This window comes from Gymnogyps californianus, chromosome 3 (genome assembly GCF_018139145.2).
Source record: "Gymnogyps californianus isolate 813 chromosome 3, ASM1813914v2, whole genome shotgun sequence".
Taxonomy (NCBI): Eukaryota; Metazoa; Chordata; class Aves; order Accipitriformes; family Cathartidae; genus Gymnogyps; species Gymnogyps californianus.
In genome coordinates this window covers 20541466-20560173 of record NC_059473.1, presented here as the reverse complement: position 1 = coordinate 20560173, position 18708 = coordinate 20541466, and the positions used below count along the sequence as shown (strand labels likewise).

General features: G+C 39.5%; 1 protein-coding gene across 2 annotated transcripts in view; it reads right to left on the bottom strand.

The window, feature by feature from the left end:
* TP53BP2 (tumor protein p53 binding protein 2) overlaps positions 1-18708 on the bottom strand; it is a 50310-nt gene that overhangs the window by 21258 nt on the left and 10344 nt on the right. Inside the window, exons 1-5 of one of the 2 annotated variants that reach the window (XM_050895119.1) lie at positions 9637-9680; positions 8899-9046; positions 3893-4006; positions 2007-2086; positions 948-1049 (exon numbers count right to left, since the gene is read on the bottom strand). In XM_050895119.1, the coding sequence (XP_050751076.1) occupies positions 948-1049; positions 2007-2086; positions 3893-4006; positions 8899-9046 (444 nt within the window). In that variant the 5' untranslated portion in view covers positions 9637-9680. Of the gene's footprint in view, positions 1-947; positions 1050-2006; positions 2087-3892; positions 4007-8898; positions 9047-9636; positions 9681-18708 lie in introns of those variants that run through there. The other variant, XM_050895118.1, reaches the window with a different exon arrangement.

Here is an 18708-nt window from a genome sequence, read left to right as displayed (position 1 = left end):
GCAGATGCTTCAGAACCATTAGAAAGTCATAGTCTGAAGCAGTCCCCCAAGATATGCTTATTGAAAGCCAAGGGAACCAAACGATGCTAAACATATGGGGGGCGGGGGGCGGCAGCAGCAGAACTCAGCTACCTCGAAAGGAGAGTGAGACAGGGCTTCCAACAGAGGAAGAGTAGCAAGACAAGAGCCCCAGAGCAGCCTTCTTCCCCTGTAGAGCACATTCTGAAAGGCATGGGAACTCATCCATCCAGACAGCCGAGTGCTCTTCAGGATGGGCTCACATTTAATCATTCTCTGCAAAAAGCAGCAATTTCCATGGTATTTTCAAGAGTAGTGTGTACCAACAACACTTAAGTCAAATGTTAAATCCATACCACCATTCTGCAGATGCATTCTGAGTATTTTTTCCCCTAAACGATTCAGGAGCACCCTGCGTGCTTTCATTAGCTTTTCTGTTATTGTTCAGCAAGCATTTTATAAATCACTCTCCTAGTTACTTTTATCACATACATGCCATCTTTTCCAGACAGCTGCCCCACAAAACCAGTCACATTGAACTCTGTCAGGAGAAAGCAAGATATCATTACAGGACAGCATTATATCCAGAGACAAAAGTGTTGTTCAGTGATCAAACCGGTGAATGGCTGGTCACCACACGGAACACAAATAGGGCTGGCAGAGCCACCACGATGAATGACAATATATTAATGTTGTATGCTCTATCCTTTTAGCAAGCTATACGGTCACTTCTATCACTGGCATTATTTTAATGTTTTACTACTGGATATTTGCATAGGTTGACTTTCAAATTTAAGAAGAGGGAGCCAAAGAAAGGGAGCCCTCTGTTTATAAGGTGAAAAAAACCCCAAATCCCCAACCCTTCCTCCACCTCACATGACTCTTACTACCTTTGTTCCTGGCTGTAAACAATCTCATTCCAAACTCACCTTGTTAGCCAGCATTTGCTGTTGGGCCTCAATTTGTTGCTGCTGGCGTGATGCCATTTCCTGAAGTTCAGCCAGTGTCATATCCATCCTTGGAGCACTGACCTGTCAAAGAAAATCCAAAGCATGCTAAGTCTAGAATTTTTAATTTGGCCAGCATACAACTCAATAGAGCTACTGCAGAAAAGTATGATAAAGGTCTTTAAAAAAACAATAACAACTGAATATCCAATAAAATAATTAGAAAGAAATTATTTATTTCCATGGTAAAAGAATAAATAGTTGCAAGTTCATACACATGCGTAGCCCAATCCAGCAACACACATAAGTCGACATCTCTTGAAACATTAATATTTCCAGCAAAATCCCAGCAGCATTTTAAAGAGGCATTTCAGAGCCCTTTATAATTAAGCTCAGCATGAATCAGCTTTGACTGACTAAGCCCAGAATGCTTAGCACACGGCAGGATGGATCTGTGGTTGTAGGTGTATTGTTGCAATTCAAAGCTCTTCAATGTAAGTTGAAGAAAATAGAAAGTTTAAATATAGTGGGGGGAAAAACCCACCACCCTCAAAGATAGCACTATTATTACATTAGTTATCTGTTCACATCTGTTTCCTGAATCTAGATTCAATCTTATACCCATAATTACGTCTGGACCAAGAATAAACGACAGACAGTGGATTCAATGCTGAAACACTAACTGGCCTCAACTTGAAATCTGGAACTAAGGAATCTCTGACACAAAACTGAATGTGAAAACAATCAATGAACTGAAGGAAAACAAGAGAAAATTTTCAATGGGAGTAGAAAAGGGAAAGTATGCTGAATTTGTATGGGTGACCTCAGAGCAGCAAGATATGGCAGCCAATGGATCTCAGAGACTTCTTAAGAACTGAAATCAAGGGTGATAGTTGTTAGAGGCTTTGTGTCTGTTTTAGAGCAGTCATTAGAAATCTCTCCAAAATAGTCTCTTAGTTTCCAGTGTAGGATTTGCACCAGTATCTCAAAGGAAGGGAAGCCTCTATTTTCACTGTACTGGCCATTGTATCAAGCACTTACTCCATTCTCTAGTCTTCGATCACCAGGCACTTTCACACCATTTCTTTTTAAGGCTGGATCTTGAGACCTTTGTCCAGTCCCTAAACAGAAATACAGGATAGTCAAAGATGGTAAGGTATTTTAGGATTTTTGTTATCCCTTTAGACATAGCATTCAATACAAAAGGAGAAACAGTACAATCATTTTGGTTTAGAATCTGAGCAACTGTTCTTCCCATGCTCTTACCACTAAGACAAACTTAACTGATGACATAAGATATTTTATGAAGAGGCTGCTGTTCAATGTCAACATTTATTTTAAGATATAAGACTGTTTAAAAACAGACAAACAAAAAAGCTTAACCAACAGTATGCTATTTCAATATTTCTCCTGCGGTCAACAGGCCCCTAGTAAGTCTGCATTACAGATGAATAGTCACAAAAACATGTTCCCCTCTGCAAATGACACAAAAATATCTGGTTAATTCACAGAAAGGCATTTGGACCACAGTGTCTTAAAACCAGCATCTAGATGTTCTGGTGTGCCTTTGTCAACTGTCTCACAGAGAATATGAATAGCAATAGTTAAAGGTTAGTCACCTATCATGAAAGATGCACCATTTAATCTACAGCTGATTATTTGCACATAACAAAGTTTATAAAGCACAAAATTTTTTCTTCCTGGCAGTCATTGTGACAGTAAAGATGCTACTTCATTAGAATCCTACTTTAATGTTTCCATCAAATTATGTACAAACAGTGTTCCAATGCCAAATACCAAGCTCACTCATTTCCCTGTAGGACATACATGTACTACAGGATGAAGCCATCTCTGTTAGCTTGTCGCCCACTTGATACCTATTTCAAGAGCATTCCTGGAAGACTAACTGCAGAGTTCCTAACTATTCGTTTGATCTTCCTCAAACGTATTGCTTAACAATGCTGTGGCCAATAAAATGCCAATACTCCTTATGCTATGAGCACCTTGGACTTGAAAAATTACATCCTGACAATTAAACTGCACTGTAAGATCCTTAGTAGGTAGAGATGGCACAGCTTTAACTTTTCTTGTACTCATTCTATCATCACTACACATTTCAAACATCAAGATACATTTAGCCATTTAAAAAATATGCTGGATACAATGCCACTTAACACAAAAGCAGTATTTCCAATACTGAGGAAGATTACCAAGGATGAAAACAGAAAAAGAGGAGGAAGAAGACTGATTTAAAGGTAGAAGTCTTAAGGATTCTACTGAAGAGATTAATATGGGATGCACAGAAAAACCTTGAAAAGGAAAAAGTCATTTTCTTTATAGGTTTCATATTTAGATTTACAATGCATAGATATTACATTCTCAGAGAACTTGACTAGGCAGTTCATTTAATGCTATTCCTGAAACTAATACGAATGCGTAGATTGTGGGAGAAACATTGAAGAACTCAAACTTAGCATACTTGGCAAAAGATAATCACCCTGGTAAAGTATTATCCAGGTGAAACATCCTAAGCTCAAATAATAAATTACACTACTGGACAACAATTTGGTTACTAGATTTAAAAAAAGAGACTATCAAAGATCTCTAAATATTTAGCTGTGGCTAATATACTTAACATAGGATGCACCTGGATACTTTGGTGATGACCAGCTCTAGAAAACTTGAAAAAGTTTCAATTTGGATTTAATGTCCCCAGATCTGGCAAGGGAGGATGAAGTGTTTACTAAAATGAACAAGTTTTCTGTTACTAGCATTCTCTATTCATAAGAAAATAATGGTCAGACCAAAAAGGACTGCAACACCATATTGACTACCAACATTAATAAATAACATACACAAGCTGTTTCCTTAACCTTGAGGAATAAAATGAAACTTAGACAAACGGACCAGCTGAGATCAACACCTACCTGCTTCCCGGCAGGGAGAGCGTTCATGCCGAAGAAAGAAACGAACCTCACTTCTCTGCATTCCAAAGCGCTGCAAAATATCCAGCATCCGTTCATTATCAGCTATGGGACGTTCTGAAAAGGTAAAAAGCCAGTTGACTGTTACATCCCTGTGTAGCTTGGGCACATACCAAAACAAAACAATCTGTCCATCATCTTTCTCTTGAACAGCTGTTATTACTCAGGTGCAGTGTGTGCATCTAACCCTTGCTCTCACCCAAGGCATTTCTAACTTTCCCTTAGCAAGGCACTGTACCAGTCCTTGCTTCTGAAATTAAACCAACACCTCTGAAAAGCAGATACAGTCCTTTAAAAGTCCGCCCCCGAAGGGAGAAGCTGAGGCACCATCGCAGCCCAAGGGGAAGCAAACAGGCAATTCAGAGCTTTCGGCTCTAGTGCCTTAAGTTTTGTATTTGCAAATCATCTTACCTACTCACCACCGCAGGAAATGTGCTGTACCTTTTGCTCCACTTTGGTGGTACCTCAGACAAACTTATTTCTCAGTCATTCCCACCCCCTCCTCAAGGGCTCCTCTGCCCCAATTCCTACAGGGACTCATTTACTTTCTATTTCAATGAGAAGTAAGAGAGATGCAAAGATAAACTCTCAGAGAAGAGGAATTCTTCTCTTAACGCTTCCTAAGGATTGCAATCAAACACCAGATTGCAGCCCTTTGCGTTCAAGCTCAGGCAGAAGCCTGAAGAGGCTCTCAGGCAGTACCCAGTGGGCCTGATCCTCAGCAAGCCGTCACAGCTCCTGACGCTTCAAGTGTTCTCCTATAGCTCCTGTCAGCCATAGATACGGCTCACTCTCTTGGACAGCAAATTTGATGAAGTTCAGATTACATGTGTTTCAAAAGCTGCACTTCTGATAAACCTGGAAAAGCTGAACTATTTCGGATTCATGGCTCAAAGGAAAGAAAGATGAGACAGTAAAAAGCAACTCCAATAAAAATTTGCTATTCTTTTCAGACAGTTAAGATGAAGTTTCTTAAAGTTACATGCACAAGGTCCACTGAATTTCTTTTCCTGCTCTTGTTCCCAAGTTCAGGATTCAGTCACATCTCTAATTTTTAAGCCTTACTTATTGCCTTTTGACATTACAAAAACCCAGTGGGAGTCTGTATCTACCGCCTTCATTTACCAGTACTCCTCCCATTCTGTATTACTGTTCTTCCAAATTTTACACACTTCGTAGCCGAGCGTTCACAGAGCGGATATAATTAGAATTACTCATTGGCCTCTAAATCTTTACACAAAAGCAATTGCTTTTATTATTCTAGACATTTTACCATACATTTTTATGCCTATGTTAAAAGTGATGGCAAATATGTGGTCAATATATTATAGCAGTCAACTTTATGTAGTCAGGATACTGTCATAGTATCTTATGACAACATCTGAGCTCACGATCAGGTTAGATCTATTTGCGCTGGGTGCCAGACAAACAGAATATATTGTTCCTGGCCTGAGAAATAAGACAAGCAGACAAATACTGAAATTAAATACCCTCATTTTTGCACCAGTTTCGTTTTTCCTGACATTGCTTTTGTTGGATGTTTCCTTTTGTTATTTAAGCAAGGGGAGGAAAAGAAAAGGAAAAAAAAAAAGAAATAAATCGGAGAGTAGTTTATTCATATTCAATGGAGAGTCTTTCAAAGTCACTATCTTAATATGGAATAATCATTTCAGGGGAAAAACTGTTGGTGTTAAGTATAAATGTTTTCAGTTTCATAAGAACAGGAGCTACTAACATGTTTTCAGCATGTGAAAAGCTCTTTTCAACATAAAATGTTTCTTTAAATGAAAACGCTGCAGCTGTGCTCAAGCAATCTAGGAAGGAAAATTTCTGGAGTCACTGTCAAAAGAGATTAGCTTTACAGAATAAGCAAGTAGGTCACTGTTACAGAAAAAGCAGTCTCTTGGCGGTTACTTGTCTAGACAGCTAAATAAGCTCTTCATCTGCTAAACCTTAATTCAAGAAAAAAAAGGCAAAAACAAAAAACCAACAGTACTGCTGTCAGATTTCCATCTTAAAGAATATACAGCAGGCTTATGAGAGATTTCTAGCAGCTCGGCAAAACTTCAACTGAAACTCTATAATCAAGGGAGATGCCCTTTACACAAGGATTCTGTCAATACCACTCAGTGACTTCAAAGGAAGGTCAAAGAGATTTTCAAATACCAAACAAAACTACATTTGGAAAGCTCAAGAACAAAGGACAAACAATCAGACTTCATTTTTTTTATTCCCTATCTGTCTCAAAGAAAGGAAAAAAAAAAAAAAAAAATCTTTACACATGCACACGCCTTTTGACTGCTTTCCACAGTGGCCAAGGTAGTCGCCTAACAGAATTCTGGCAATAATAGGAAGATCAAGAAAGTTTGCCCTGATGCTCATCAAATTTCAAGCAAAACTAGGAGGACAGGGAGAGTAGTAAACTTGCCCCCTTCAGGGAGCAGAGTGCCTCAAGCGCACTTGCAGCAATCTTTCAAAGTATGCTTAACAAGGTCTGACAACAGAAGCTAAAATTCCTGAGCAAGCATCAGAAAACGAGAAACAAGCGGTCTAAGAAGGATCTCAGTAATTGAAGTCTGAGAAGTCATTTTCCAACATAAATCTTTTGTTTCTACCCCAGAAAGTTAGCTGCCATGTGCCATGTTTTTTTTTAAATAAAGTTTAATTTGTTCAGTGTAAAACACAAACAAAATAGAAGTCATGGCGTATCTTGGCAAAACAAGATAGTGAACTTTGCTGACAACTAAAATGAGATTAGGTAAAAGCTAAAAGCATTTCTCTCCCTCCCCCCCCCAGTCCAAGATATACATGAAAACATATCTTGCAAATGGCTGCTACTGGATGTCATGCAGATGCTTAAGAAAGGATATATTTTATCCAAATCAACATGCATGTACTTCATCCAGTACTCGAGTGTTTTAATGTTACATGATTTGAGACTACTGCATTTTTTATTACCAAGTACAATTTGAAACTGTATACAGTTTTAGACACACACACACAACAGTGTTTGTATATAGAAGTAAATAATTAGTAAATATGACAGAATCAGTGAAGGAAACAAGAATAATTTGATTTCTAAAACAATTGTCAAGGTTTTCACTGTATAAATGGATGATACTTTTTTTTTTGGTCTTACGACAATAGCTGTGCAAGTAACATTTAGATGTCTGGTCTCGTGGTATCTCATGACGTCTTTGCAAAGACTAATCTCAGGAAAAATTCTCTGCTTCACTTTATGTTTCTGTATCCAGGTTACTTTCTTACATCTCCTTGAGTACCAGAGAGGCTGACAATTTGATTTTACAAATAAACCTCCATGTATTATATGGTCCCACTCACCCAGAAGTTCACTTTTCAGCTTAACAAGACCATTTGGACACTAAGTACTGGCAGACTTCACTTGCCTCTCGGTATTGGTGCTCTCCCTTGATTTCAGGACAATCTCACTGCCCTTTCTAGCATACTCTACATCAACATCTCAAAAGCCAATCAAGAATCCAGGTTCAGGAAACACAAGGAGAGGAGCTGCCCATTCTAGCAGGGTTCCAACTCTGTTAACGACAGGAGAACCCTGTCCCTCACCATCACAACCTGTGCTCTTCAACAGGGCGTGGGACTAAGGCTAACTATGAATTCAGTGGTTTTACCTAAACCTTTGTTTTACTTGTCTTTCACTGTAGACTTTGGTATTGTGTTGATTTAGACAGAGTTGGACAAAGATGTACAATAAAAACACTTTCCTAAAAGAGCTCTTTCCATGCTGGATTGGTGATTTTATTTTGCTATCATTTATAAAGGAAAGATGCTTTCTTTTCTGAACAGAAGAAAAAAATTTCTGTTGCATTTTTTAAACTTAGAAATATCAGAAACATTACATCTCTGTCAGAAGGGGCTAAAAATCAAGAGACAACTCAAGTATCTCATGCTATTAAACATCCAGCTCACCGAAGACTTCTTTGAAGAGGTGCGAGCCTGAGCCAACAGCAGAGAAAGACAGGAACATAAGCGCTTATCATCTGATTCTTTTATAATTTTGTTGAAGCATCTCAAAAAAGTTGGATCAAATATCATTATTTTTCATGACTTAAAATCCTGTCCATGATTCATCTATTTTACACCTCTGGATGGCTACCAGTATCTAATGAGTACCATGGAGACAGGAGATAGTCAAGAGTCCTTTCCCATTTAAGCCATGAAAAGTTAGCCATACTTCAGCTTTGCTCATTGACATGTTCTCCAGTTCCAATGGAGCACTGCAAGCTAGGGAGATTTGAACTTCCAAGACAAAAATCAGCAAGAACACAGAAGGAAAAAAAAAAAGCCACAACCAGCCACATACATAAAACCGTCTTCCACATGCTTAAAAGGACAGGGGACAGTCAAAAGTAGTTTCTACGTCCTCCCTCCCACCCACCACACACCTTCTTTAGAGCACTTCACATCAGGTAACTCCTACTACTTCTGGTAACACTCCTTCCCTTCCAAATTCAATTAACACGATCGGGAACAACAAAGGTGTCATCAGAAAAAGGAAGATTTTCCTTTGTCACTACAAGTGAAAATGGCTATGGGGTGAAGAAATTATTCTGACTGGGTCACAGAACTACTGATACTACTACTACAAAAACCCCACACAGGCCACCGGCATCCCACTGTGGGGAGAAGAAGGAAGAGAAAACAACTCCCTCACACCCTTCAGAGACTCATTTGAGTCAGAGAAGGGCTGCATATACACAACATCTGCATGCTTCTTTTGCTTTTAACTCATTTTTGCATGTGCGAGCCTTTCTGTAGATGCATTATCATACAGCAGGTCTGACGAAGAGATTAACAGCACTGTAAGGCAGAAACCCTCTGGGACAGGACCACACCTGTCAGGTCTCCGTGCACTACCTTATTAGAAGCGGTGAATGTCCAGTAATTCATGAAGTGCAAGCCTAACCTACCTGAGCCACACCACACTTCAGCCAGATGGCACTCACTCTCACCAGGCTCCTTGCACAGCTCCACCACATCTCTGCAGGTTGTTTCAGGGGTGACTGGCACCTCAGTGAAGTGCTGCTCATTGTTACTGAGGTACACTGTCAGAAACATCTGGAAAAGACAAAAGGCAACAGCACACAGTTACTTTATAACACAAAGCCGGACTGCACATCGGAGTCACAATCCTCTCATTAAACGCATTAGTTTCAACACAATTGTATCACTTGTTATCAACTACTGTGCATACAGAATTTCAAAACAACACCAAATTTCTTTTTAAGGTACAAGCAAGTGAGACACTATGGAAGTAATTCTCTGCTCAACTAAATTACATTGCTGGAGGATTGTTTGGTTTTAAATCTGGACCTACTGCTCCTTCCTTCTCTCTTACGGTGATGTGTCAGAACTCCTCCCACCTTACTATACGTATATAGTGCAACCATTTGATGCAGCAGCAGAAACAGTCATCTAGAGTTCAGAAATATTCTTTATAGTGAAAAACAATGGCAATTATATCTATTAAAAGAGAGAGACTGGAGCTTATTACATAGGCAGTAAAGTGGAAACATAATTAGCATTTCCATAACACATTTCATTGGAAGTTTTCTTAGAAACACAGGTCAACTTGTTACACCCTTAGTCTCAGTCTGAATACAAGGTCCCCCCCAAATGCCATTCACAGGAAAGCAAGGATATTTTACTTGGCTTCCTCTTCACAGCTGTAGAAGGATCCTTGATCTTTGGTTATTATTCTGTATAAACACACCACACAGCTAGATGTTATTCTTGCTCATGTCTTTCCTGCCACAACTAGAAAACAAGCATTTTAAAAATTAGTTGTCTTATTGGATAGAAAATATTGATGATTACTGCCTCTGAACACCACCTCGCTGTATGCTATTAATATTAAACTGCTATCAAAGTTTAGCTGCTAGCTAAAAATTTATGTCAATTCTCTTGAGACCTATTCTCAACTTCAGTATCAAACGGCTGCTAGTTGTATGACTTCCACCAACACAAAAAAATCAGTCAAATGTCTCCAGAAAGCAATTACTCCACTAAGCATTTCAAGCAATAGAAACCTTATCAATAGGCTACACAATTCAGTCTTTTTCATACAGCTGGAAAAGCTGTTTTTGCAGGAAAAGACACAAATCCTTGCCTGTCCTCATTTTTAGAGGGTAAAAGGGGTATACATCCTTACGAACAACAGTTCAAAGATCCAAAAAAAAAAAAGAGTCCAAATCAAACAAGGCAAGAGAGAGAAGTATAAATAACCTTCTAAATTAAAAAAAAAAACCAAAACAAAACACACCAACAAAAAACCACACACACAACACCAAACAAGCAAAACACATTACCACAAGCATTATTTCTGTGATTTTGTGTGAATACTCTGGAACAAGTATTTTTGATGCCACTGTGAAGTGAAATTTAGCCTCATCATCTTCACAGTTTTAAGAACTCCCTCTTGGGAATTCTTCCGGAACAGAACCGTGCATACACACATCCCTGATGTCTCCAAAGCCTTTTCAGGGCTCTTTCGAGTGCCAAGATCCCCTCTACCCCTATGAGAGAAGCTGTCTTTATTCTTTTAAAAACTTCTACAAAAATATTCCACACTCAGCATGTCTGGTTATACAGAGTATTTGTCCCACTTGTGGCAGTATAAACACTTGCAAATAGTATTTCGGGCCCTGGCACTGCACCAAGTTTAGCACCAAAAGCGTGTAGAGTTTCTGATCTCTGGTTTTGCCCGGCTCTCCAAGACAACGGTTTCTGATAAATTCCTAAAGACCTTCTACAAATATTCACAGAGCGGGAAAAAGCCTGCTGAAAGAGAGCTCAAAACTGCCTGTAATACTCAGGAAAATGTTCAGATCCCCCAACAACTTCCTTGTCACATTATGGCAAAAAAACCCAACCAAACAAATACTTGGAGCTTGTAAGGAGAAGAATTAGGAGAGAGAATGTGGAAAATGCAGAGGCGGCAACAAAATTCTGGTTACTGACCGACAGAAGCCAGTGAATCCCGTGGAGGGCAGGCAGGCAGATGGAGCGGGACACCCAGCGCTTGAGGATTTTAGCTTGAATCAAGGCTGCTGCTCACTCCACTGTTCTGCTCTCGGAGGGGAGCATCCCGCCTGCCAGCCGGGGTCACAGCTGCTCGCCCACAGGCAGCAGGGAATTTGTTTTAACACTGCTCCCTCTCCGGTATGCTTTGTGTGGGCCAGAGCTGTGTGGCAGGCAGTCAGGTAGGATCAGCTTACCACAGACACTTATTATATAGCGAAGATGGGCGCAACCGTTGTGCTGTTTACAGCATAGCGCATTGAAGCGCTGACCTAAATTAAGAGACAAAGCTTTCCAAGCAGGAACTCTGATACTCAGCTTTCATCTTTTGTCACTGAACATGCTATCTTTTAGATGTAGTGTTTCTAGAGGAGGCTGACAGTGAGGGATACCACGTGCAACCAGGTAAGGATATCACTTAATCACAAAAATTGGGGCAGAAAAGTATAAAACAAAAGAGAGGCTCCCAAATAGCTTTAGAGCAGGGTTATATAGGTATGTAAAACACATCAACACTTCACATCTAATGCTGTACAACCTTGTTTTCAGAACACTAAATCACACAGGCTGTGTATTTGCAGTAAGATTTGTTAGTTTTAAAAGATGAGCTCACAGATGGGAATTAAGAGAAAATTATAAAAAACCATAGCATTATACACAAAGCAGACCTAATTTGACCCTAACAGGGCTGTTCGCTCTTCAGTGTGCCTGTTTATATCCAGTTGTTAATCCTTAGGATTTACCAACACAGACAACTACACAGGAAGGATCACGAGTTGCCATTTCTATCCACTATGCTCAGGATAATTACTAATACATTAAGCCAAGCACACTCAAACCTGGTGTGTGGTGGCCATTTCTGAGACTTAGTAGTGTCTGCCTTACCTCTATCCCACGTATTCTAGGAATTGGGAAAAAAAAGCAACCAAACTCTGCAAATTCCCTAAAAACATACCTCAGTCTTAAGAGTCTAAAGCAACTAAAAGGCTACAAAATTGACGTGACCTTCACAATTACCTCATCCCACTTCCCTTTAGCTCCAGGTATAACGCTGAGATGATTCAGAAGTCCTCTAAGTAGTTGTGTCCCTCCTCTCTCACCCAAATGGCGGTCGCATTTATCACCTTGCAGGGAGAGGCAAGGGAGCTAGCCCTGCCTACTCCACTGCCTGCACATCTGCGAGGTCTCCTGGGGTAGCCTGCTCCCCTCCTGGCCGCATCAGAGCCTAGAGCAAGCACTGACCAGAGTATCCATCACACAGATGTCTCTCTCCCCAGAGAGGTCTGGAAAAGGTAAAGAAGCTGGTGTGAACCAGAAGCCTGCTATAGCTTCTTGGCGCTGCTCGTAACCCTTGGTGGCTGCTGTGGTTTGCACCACCTCGCATTGGGATCCCAAGAAATCATCCTTCCCCGGGAACAGTTCAAATACAATATTTATTAGCCACCCTACCAGCTAGTTTATATTGCTGTTTGATTGCTGTGCAGCAGCAAAAAACAAAGGAAACAAGAATACTCTCATGACACCTTGTTCAGAAGCTTGAATCCTGTAGATTGCATCAAGCTAGAGCGTAAAGCAGCCTTTTGCTCCTCCCTGAAACCAAAGATGTTAAGACAGTTATATACAGGCATCCAGGAATTAAGATAGAAGGAAAAAAGAAAAAACAACCTGCAAAAAATTCAGTTTCAAGCTAGGCATAAATGAAAGATTTGATTAAAAAAAAAGAGGAAGACAAATCTCAGTCAGACCTTGCACTTCTTTTAAAGACATCATCCAGTCAAATACTGAAATATCTGACAATTCCATATAGCCTTGGATCAGGGGTTTTTCCTCGTAGACTTTTAAAGATTGAGTTTTAGGAATGCCCAGCATACTGGCTGAGCACTTCTGAACAGAAGTCAGGTCCCTAAGTAAGTTCCAAACTAAAGATTTCCCCCTCGTTCCCCACCCCCAAGACGTACTCACTGTTTATAGGCACTGAAAAGCTTTAAAATGTAAAAGCCTTCCAGTACTGTGGTACACTTGCAAGAAACCAGGGATATGTTGTGTACCTACTGAAGCAGTTCCTTTTTAAAAAAAAAAAAAAAAAAAAAAAAAAAAATCACAGATTTCAGCTGACTCTGCTACAGCTTAGAAAATAAAAGTTTGCAGTTATGGAGCCACCAAATGAGGCAGTTCGATCGGATGCACCAAGGGCATCAAAGGGATTACCAAGGACATATGAGCTAAAGCAAGGGAGAGTTTTTGCAAGGAATGACTGCGGCGTATGACTTACAAACAACTGAATGGCAAAGCAGAGGACCGAACATAAAGGACTTTATGTCTCAAAAAAGCATGCCACTTAAGTCACAAATCTAAGAAAATCCAAATTGGTATGAATTACAACTTTGAGTCCTCTCAGCATGAAATATATAATTTTGTTGCAACCCATATTAGTTATGCATCACCTCCAACTACAGTCACTAAGTCTGGATTGTAACATGCCCAGGAAGAGGAAGAGAATGTAGCAAGAAAAGCAACCAAACAAGAGGATAAAAGAGAGCATCAATTAACGCAAGTCACACCCCACTTTATAATCCTCCATCTCTCTTCTGCATGTGAGTCCCAAATAGCCTTACATTTGCCCGCAAATCTGACCCATTTGTTGCTAAGCTCATCAACAGGATCATGTCATACAATTGCACTGATATTAAATATGACATAACAGGTCTCAACATTGGCAAATAAGTTTTCAACTGAAAGTAAAATATTTAAGAATGGCTAGCTCTAGAAAAGTGCTAGGCTATGACAACACTACATTTTGGCTCCTGCTTTGTTGTATTAAAAAAAACCAAAAAACAGCTTCCAAACCTGTTTGGAATACAAACCTGAGCAAATACATGCCTTACAATTTACATCCATCCAACGAGACATCGTTTCATATCAAAGACCTGATATCAATCTTTTCCTTAGATCAGAAGGCCTCAATTATTGATTAAAAGGGGGGAAAAATAGAAACGCAATTTACTTTTCAGCTTCGATGGTGTTTCTGTAAGGATCAGACTTCTCTTACTCCTTACTTATAAAACTGGTATCACACATCCTAGGTATTAAAAGGCTGTTAAATTGGACATTTTCTCATTAATATACTAATAATATTCAATTATTCAGGATGCAAGAATTCAGGGGAAAACTCTGTTGCTGTGCATGATGCAAATTAAAATACAAGGACTTCATTAATTCCTGAAACTACCCGAGTTTAAATGATGAACATACTTTTTTCCCCCAACAGTTTCTAGTGACAGATCTAATTCAGATCATAAAAATTCAATAACGGACAACAATCTTCCAGGGCAAAACTCAGTCCCTTATAAAATATTATAATCAAGTAGCAAATTTATTAAAAAAAACCCACCCAACTAACTTAATCCTGGTTTTCACTATTCACTGAATTCCTAACTTTATGCAGTCTTCCTGTACAGCATGTAATATACTATACAAACTGTGGTATCTATTCATGTAATATTTTTCATCTTCAAAGCATCTTGTGACCAGGAAGTTGTGACACAAGCAAGCAGTTTCCTACTTTACAGGCAGGGAAACTGAGGCATACAGGAAGGCAATGACAGAGACAAGAACATTATTTGGTAGCCAAACAAGCTTACTGCCTCTGGAAATCATGATTCATTTCATTACCTTGCATTAGAGCTAATAATATAATTCTGTACCACATTCCATATTCTCTGCATTTTAGACGGAAACTTAATAACCTTGAACCACACAATACTAGTGTTGGGGGTTTTTATATTGCCATAACACAGCTAAGTAATGGTCTTAGCTTGCATAACAAATTTTCTTAGCTCTCATTTTTAAGGAGGCATTAAAAGTCACTCTTAAGGTTGACAATGCAATGCTTTGCAGTAATATTCTCTCTATTGTTATCTGAGTTATACCTATTATATTACACTGCAAATGTCTCAACATAGACAATATATCTTCCTAGAACATGGAGAGCATGTACACCTGATGTGCTGTATAAACAAGCCTCCAAAAAGGAGCTCATAGCACGCCCTTCAATGACTTTTCTACACAGTGTGGTTACATAGCAGCAATATACATCAATACAGAAAATACATTTCACAAGTACGTGAAATAGCTTTTTTAAACACTGTGTGGGATGGAAAATAATTACAACAATATAATTTCCATCCTGAACTAAAATATATTTTTAGAAGTTAATTTTAGTTAGCTGAAAAACTAACAACATAAATTTTTTAGAATGAATAGATTAACTATCAAATTTCAAGTACAGATGACAGAAATGAGAAATAACTGCTTCCACCCACAGACCTGAATACCCACAGTTTTAACCACAAATGAGTCCTCCCTGATAAATATAAAAACCCTCCAAACAAAGAGTTTTAAATGGAAGTTTTGCATCTTACCTAGTGGGAACACTGATGCTGCACCTTCCCAGATAGCCATGAAGAAATCAGCTGCTAAAATAGATATTTTTGCTGACTTGATGCAACTTTCTAAATAACAGAAGACAGCCTGCACAACAGCACATTTTCCTGTTCTGATAAGCAGCATTCTGAGCTGGTGCATAGTTACAGTTCTCTGTTTAATGCAAAGTATACCACAGTAATAAAGTAATTCAGTGATTCTTTCACATCAAGTTCCTCAGAACCTGAAAACAGTCCTTCAGTAGGCAACATCCTCTCTTATTGTACCTGAAGATTAAGGTAAGCAAAAGATTAAGGTAAGCAAAGATTATAATAGACTTACTGGAAGACAGGCACATGGGATGATTGCTATCCCCGATCCTTTTCATATTAAGCTGTTCAGTAAAGCTAGGTTCAACAGAAATGCAGAGTAAAGTTTAGTATTTGCCTATAGCCACACCCAAATGCATGGAGTTAGGTTCTTGCCATCTCACCCGCCACACACGCTACTCCATTTATATTGTACTGGCTTTTGGCCATAAATATGAGAAAGGAAGTTATGATGCAAGGTAGGTGGAGTACAGTAGGAAGCACTGTGGGACTGTTCAGATTATTCCCAGTCTATATAAAGCACAGCCCTTTTCCCTTTCAATTGTATCACAGGAGAAAACAAGACTGAGCCTTTACTCTCAAAGGCATGGTAGTTTCTGCTTGTACAGATTATTTTAAAGATAGGTTTATTATGTATTTGTATTTTATCTTTGGTAAAAATGTCAATTTTTTCCAGGACTTAAAATACAATATACATCTATGTGCACTTTTGGGGGATGGGGAAAGAGAGCTGGAAACAGCAGAGAGGAAGCTTTGCCCTCCCCTTCCTTTTTTTCTCCCTCTTATCCTTAATGTAGAGAGAACAGAATGAAAGCCATCTGCCTTTGGTATACACTAGTTAAACTGGGCAAACGCTGTAGCACAAACGCCACATTACGTCTCACTATCAGGCATGCATCTGAATCATCATTAGGGGAATCTGAAGAGCTGCAAGGAAAACAGTCTGAGTTCTGGCCAAACATTGTTACCATCTGAAATTAACGGATGTAGGTTTGCAACCCTCCTACTTCATGGACTGCAACCTCAAAGACACAGCTCAGTGCTTCAGTTCAGGCTTACAAATGAGGTAGATGTGATTACAATCTTCCTGCCAAACCTTATAGAAAATCTTCATCTTAGTTTAGCGATTTTGATTTTGTGAAATCTGTCAGGCATAGCTCAGGACTGGTAAATACAGGATTCCTAACTGACATCCTCCCTCTTTCAGTAGAGTATTACACACAAGGTCATTAAGAAGAGAGCTTTCCAAAGAAAGTCTTTTACTTTGAACCCAAGTTACATTTTCCGACTTGACATTTTTCTTCATTCTCATACATAAGAGAGCAAAAGTCCTCCCATAACCCAGACATCAGAGAGGTCTACGCAAATGAAGCTTACTATTTTGGATGAACACTAAGCACAGGAGCAACACGCTCCACGCTTCTTGGTTGTTGAGCTACCATGTATCACTGAGGGCAAGAATGTCTCAAATCAAGTGTGGCTTTTAAAGCCACTACACTTTTGCACCGCAGGTATCTATTGCAACATCAGCATTAAGTAGAAGACAATGTTCTAAAAGATACCGGCCAGTTTGTCTGGTTTTTAAGATATATAAACTAAATTGGTTTCAGTAACATATGTAGGAAACCACAGCCTTTTACTGAGCACCCACATTTGCCAACACATCATGTACAGCTCATTCCGCTCAGACCTGAATCCACACTTGGATTTGCACCAATTTAGTTAAACAACTGCAGGAATTTAGGGTAAACAAACCCTGAATACGTTCTTCATATTGTACCACACAGCAGCATGTTCACAGATCTCTTCCCATTGCCATCTGTTAAGTTCCTCTCCTCCACACTTTCCTCCCCCCCCCCAACACAAGTACTCTTCCCCTTTCTCCCCAAATCCTTCCTCATGGCTCCTTAGAGCCACCGCTTTTGCACTGTTGGACACTTCACCAAAACCCACTGCAAGTTGACTGGCAGAGAAAAGCAAGCCTACACACGGTGTTTGGACTTGTACTGTTGGTGTCCTACTTGGAGCTTGCTCCTCCTCCTCCTGGAGTCAGCGAAGGAGAATTGGGTCTTTGGAGGCTTGTCCCTTCAGGCAGACTCTGCCTCATCTTCTGCGTTCAGTGCTGAGTTGTAAACATTTGGTACACAAGGAGAAAGCAATTAATATTATTTTCAGGCAGACAAAAAATGATACCATGTAATTCTTACAATAGGTGCTATGCTCTGGAAAAGGATAACAGTCTAACTCATACAACATAACCACCGGGGTTTACAGTTGCTCCTCCTCCCATTCTTCAGTATCGCAACACACATTACGCCTAACAAGAGCCTAAAGCCAAGGCAACATCCAAGTATAATGATCGGGGTTATGAACTCAAGCTTAAGCCTGAATCATCTCAATTTTCTGTACTTGCATCAAACCCAGAGGCAGTCTTTGTACTAAAAAAATTAATAATAACTAAAGGAAAATAAAAAAAGAAACTAAGCTGCTCTTGCTGCCCTAGGGCTTTGCATTCCCCCCCCCCCCCCGGGAATAAGTGTTACTGTTCTCTTAGCCTCCTAGACGGCTAGAGGCCAATAAAAAGCCATACTAAGTGCTGCCTGTCAGGACACTTGAGAATTACACCTCTCAAAACAGTCCCTTACATGCATGTATATTCTTACAATGAAGAGAAAGCCTAGTATTTTTCCTGGTAATCAAAAAAGATTTTGTACAAGCCAGTACCCTTCACGGAGAAAAGGAAAGTTACACCCGCATCAGAGATGAAAGCGTATTTAACACAACCTATACCTAAACAAAACAGGCTATCACATCAAGCAAATTTATTACCTTCTATTTACTGGCAACAGGGGCCTGTGCTCCTGGGAGCACCCATGGAGGAGGCAGAGTACTGAAGTAGAAAAGAGGAATTTTCTTTTTTGTGAGTCAATGTCCATCCCAAACAGTTTAAAAAAAAAAAAAAACAAAACCAAGAGAGCAGAAGCTTTGTGATTTAATAGCAACACAAAACAAATCAGGTTGCAAGTCAGAAAAAAAGAAGTGTAGAACACTGGTTTACTCCAATCCCAGCAACTTCATAGAGCTCAGTGCCAAACACTTTTAAAAATACTACTCCTTACATCACATTAGTTACTCCTCCAGGAAAATAGCTGCCAAAAATCTGTGTTC